Here is a 4,067-nt window from a genome sequence, read left to right as displayed (position 1 = left end):
AAAAAAAATTATACACAAGTCGCTGCCTAAGCAGCGACATATAAAAGAAATATTAAAAAAAAGATTTTTATTTTGAAAATCGCTCCCGAGGGAGCGATTTTGTTATATTTTTTTTTTTTTTTTAAAAAAGCAAATTTAACAAATCGCTGCTATAGCAGCGATTTTGCTTTTTTCAGTGGACAAAATCGCTACTTCGCGAGCGATTTTGCCCTTTTGGTTAAAAAGAAATTTCATATACCGTTTTGAAATTTTTGTTAACATTTTTTACCCTTTAGGCTCCGGACTCATTATTATATACACATAATGTAAGTGGGAGGTACATGAAGGAGTCATAAACAAGAAAAGGATAGCTCAGTTTTGGGAAAAAGAAGATTCTTATATTGAAAAGGAGTGATATCAAGGGTGTGTTCGATACGGAGGAAAATATTTTCGAGAACGTGCTTTGATTGATCAAATATTTGGCAAATAAGTTTTTTGAAAATGAAGAAAATGACTTCCCTAGTAGAAATAGGAAAAAATAAGTTACGCAAGTGGCACTCCGGCATTCCGCATTGATTTTCTTCTTACTCAAGGCTCGAACTCAAGACCTATGATTATGGGTGGAGAAGTCCCACCACTACACCACAACGCGCACAACTCGTGTGGGTATCTTAATCAAAATGTATATGCATGACATTTCATTTTATTTTTATAACGGAGAAATCCGTCTGTGATCTTTCCTTTGGATCAATCACAACCTTCTAAACTCGGTGAATAATGGACCCGCCTCTCTATCCTTCTCCACTTAAATATGGGACTTTGCTTTGCAAGGTGAGAGCTTGAACTTCCGACCTAAGCCACAAATCCTTCACCTTTTGTCACGTAACCTAGGCCTTGGGGCCATGGCATATTGTCTATACATTCATAAACTTGTAGGGAAGCCCACCAAATGACAATATTGTTCTTAGATATTGAATTAAGTAACATAAATTCTTTTTCAATTCATATATTATAAAAGTGCGAGCATCTATCGAGAATAACCTCTTCATGAGATAGGATAAGGCATGCATGCGTCTACCCTACCCGACCTCTTTTATAAGATCACACTGAGTATGTTATCGTATATATTATACAAGTGGAAATGCACTCACTGAGAGAACTTTCTAAAAAGTAAAAAACTTTAGAAGAGGAAAAAAAAGGGAGAAACAATTATTCAGAGACAAAGAGAAAAGATACAACATGCACATGGCCATAGGAGAAAAAGGCCAAAAAAACATTATAATGCTCTTGCCAATCTTCTTCATAGTTGACAAAAAAAAACATGTATTGTTACATCATTTCTCCAAAAATTTATGTCCCCAAAATAGTATTTTTGTTTTTCTCTTTTTACCTAATAATTCCAAGAATTACAGCTCACAAACTCCCTCACTTTTTTTCAGGAATTTCCAAGAAAATATATTTTCCTTCTAGGTAGAAAATCTTAACAAGGAAAGAATCAACCTCATAAAAAGCTTTTGCCAGCCTTTTATAATAATACACAGCTGATCCCTTCAATAATCTGCAACAAATATTTAAATCATAACATAAGCAAGTGGCAATATTTTAAACCATAGAAAAAATTTAGAGTTCATAATATTTTTAGTCCCTCAGTTATTGAGAAATTCTAATTTTAGTCCTAGCCGAAGGTTAGACACACAAGTCGAGTCATACATCACGAGGATCAAAATCATAATTTACCAATAATCGAGAGATCGAAGATATAATTTTCACACTTACCATCATGTTTCTTCATTTGGTTCCTTGCAAAGAGCATGCAAATGACTAGAAAACCAACTCCTGCTGCTCCTCCTAGTATTATAGCCACTGTTTTCCCTGTGTTTTGGCCTGTCCCTACACATTTATTGAACATACACACAACTCTCATTACTATACAACTTTTTTATAACAAAAATATGAAATGAGTGCACACAAATCTAAGCTAGACAAACATCTTGTTAACAGTGACATATTATTTAAAAAAACACATTTTATCATGCTCCTTGTTTGTTTATTCCAAGATCCATTTTTTATTGAAGTATACAACTAATTAAATGAGGTAGACAGCTCAAAAATTCTAAGAAAGACAAAATCTTGATTAGAGTGTTAACACTAGCAAACCAAACCAGAAACCATTGTCACAGTCTAACATGTTTAGCTTTCATTTGATCATAAATTTTGAAGTTGAAACTCGAAAAGTTAAGTTTCTGAAACTCTTTTTGTGCTTAAGCATGCATTTGACTAGGACTAAACAAATATGGTCTGGAGCAGTTTTTGGAACTTGAAAATCTTTTTAAGACAGATTTTCAAAATCTGATCCAATATATATGGTCAAACAGATATTCAAAGATTAGTTTTTGAAATTTATGATTAAACGCTAGCTAAGCAGTCAATTCAAGGAAAAGTACCTGCTGAAGGAGATGGAGACCAGTATGAAGATGATGATGATGATGATGATTTTGTGGGAGCCCCATTTGGATAATAATTATAACTAACAAAGCACTTGTGAAGAAATATTTGGCCAGAAATTGAGCTACCACATTCAACCTGAGCTCTTTGGACAGCACTTTTGACACACTCACCACAATCAGAAGAGCCTACATCCCCTTCACATTGTCCCAAAACAAAAACAGACTCATAATTTGAAGTGTAAAATCCATTATTAGCACTAGACATTCCATTTTCCAGTGTGGAAAAAGCAGTATCCCTCTTCTCCTCAAATCCACTCCCTGGTGCATTTTTTCCACTACAAGTCTTGTACAACATCTCCATTCCTGAGATTTGTGGGAAGCCTGAGACTTCATACAGCATGTAACAGCCTAAAAGCTGGATTCTTGCAGCAACAGGGGTGCCACAGAGCTTGTCAATCAGTATTGGCAAACCATTTACACAGTTGTAACAATCAAGATTAGTAAGGTCACCTCTACACTGAAAAAGACCAGTTATTGTAGTTTGGCCAGTACCAGTTGTAGTTTTGTAGAACTTGGATTTTGAAGATTGTGAAACAAGAGTGCCAAAAAGGGTTGAAAGGGCTTGTGAGTAAACACCAGATGGATCTGATAATGCCTGTTTCGCACAACCTTTGTACACTAAATTAGTGTTTCCAGATGCAGATTCAGCTGGTGCTACATTCTTGAAAATTGCTAGAATGACTAAATAAACACAGAAAATGCAAAAAAATGGTTTCTTGGACAACCCCATTTTTGGGAGATTCTTGAAAATGGCTAGAATGGCCAAGAAAATGCATAAAAATGGTTTCTTGGACAACCCCATTACCATTTTTTAGAGATTCTTGAAAAACTATACATGGTGGTTGTTTTTTGCTGTTTTGTAGATTTTGAGAGGAAAAAGATTGCACCTTGAAGTTCCTTTTTTTTTTTTTTTTTGCTTAAGAAATCAGTAAGGGATTTTCAAGGGCTGAGATTCTACTACTAGTACTAGTACTAGTACTATTTCTTCTTGAAATTTGTTACTTTTTTTCTGAAAAAAGGGGTGTTGGTTTTTGTAGTGGTGTTTTTGGATTCACTTTATTATTATAAGTGGCCTACTATTTGTCTATCTTTGGATGTGCAGAACTGAGAAAAATAGGGTATCTGTATCTTTATCAGTATATATATATATATATATACAAAAGGACAATTTGATACTGTATTTTTTAACCTCCCAACTCTATTTTTTACTAACAAAAGCCAAATGGGGTTGGGGGTTGGGGGGGTGTATTTAGAGAATGAGAACAAAAAAAATGTTTATAAAAGAACTCATAAAGTGGTAAAAAAATATTCCCTAGGTAACAGGGAGGTGAAGGGAGTGGGAGTAAACATGGATTAACTGTGTAAGTTTGACTAAAGTACAATATTTTTTTTAGAAAAAGCATACTGTAAAATTTCAAGATTTTGAATTCTGAAATTTTTAATAAGTTTCATGGTATATTTGTTTTGTATTGATGGTCTGAACTTGAACATTATTTAATGGAGTTTGAATAAATATAGTGAATCTATTAATTGGCTTGATATAGTTATGACAACCAATCTTTATCATGTGACAACAGCAAA

At 34.0% G+C, this 4,067-nt stretch overlaps 1 protein-coding gene across 1 annotated transcript; it reads right to left on the bottom strand.

Annotated features, from left to right (window-relative positions):
• Positions 1–1,175: 1,175 nt before the first annotated feature.
• Positions 1,176–3,865, bottom strand: LOC107029410 (cysteine-rich repeat secretory protein 3). The gene is made up of 3 exons (XM_015230812.2): positions 2,424–3,865; positions 1,756–1,869; positions 1,176–1,537 (listed from the first exon to the last, which is right to left on the bottom strand). The coding sequence occupies exons 1-3, from the start codon at positions 3,292–3,294 to the stop codon at positions 1,530–1,532; spliced, it is 993 nt and encodes a 330-aa protein (XP_015086298.1). The 5' UTR covers positions 3,295–3,865; the 3' UTR covers positions 1,176–1,529.
• Between the last annotated feature and the right edge of the window lie 202 nt (positions 3,866–4,067).

The sequence above is a fragment of the Solanum pennellii genome, chromosome 9, assembly GCF_001406875.1.
Source record: "Solanum pennellii chromosome 9, SPENNV200".
NCBI lineage: Eukaryota > Viridiplantae > Streptophyta > Magnoliopsida > Solanales > Solanaceae > Solanum > Solanum pennellii.
Note: the sequence above shows the minus strand (reverse complement) of the source record. Positions and strands in the feature narration are given on the sequence as shown.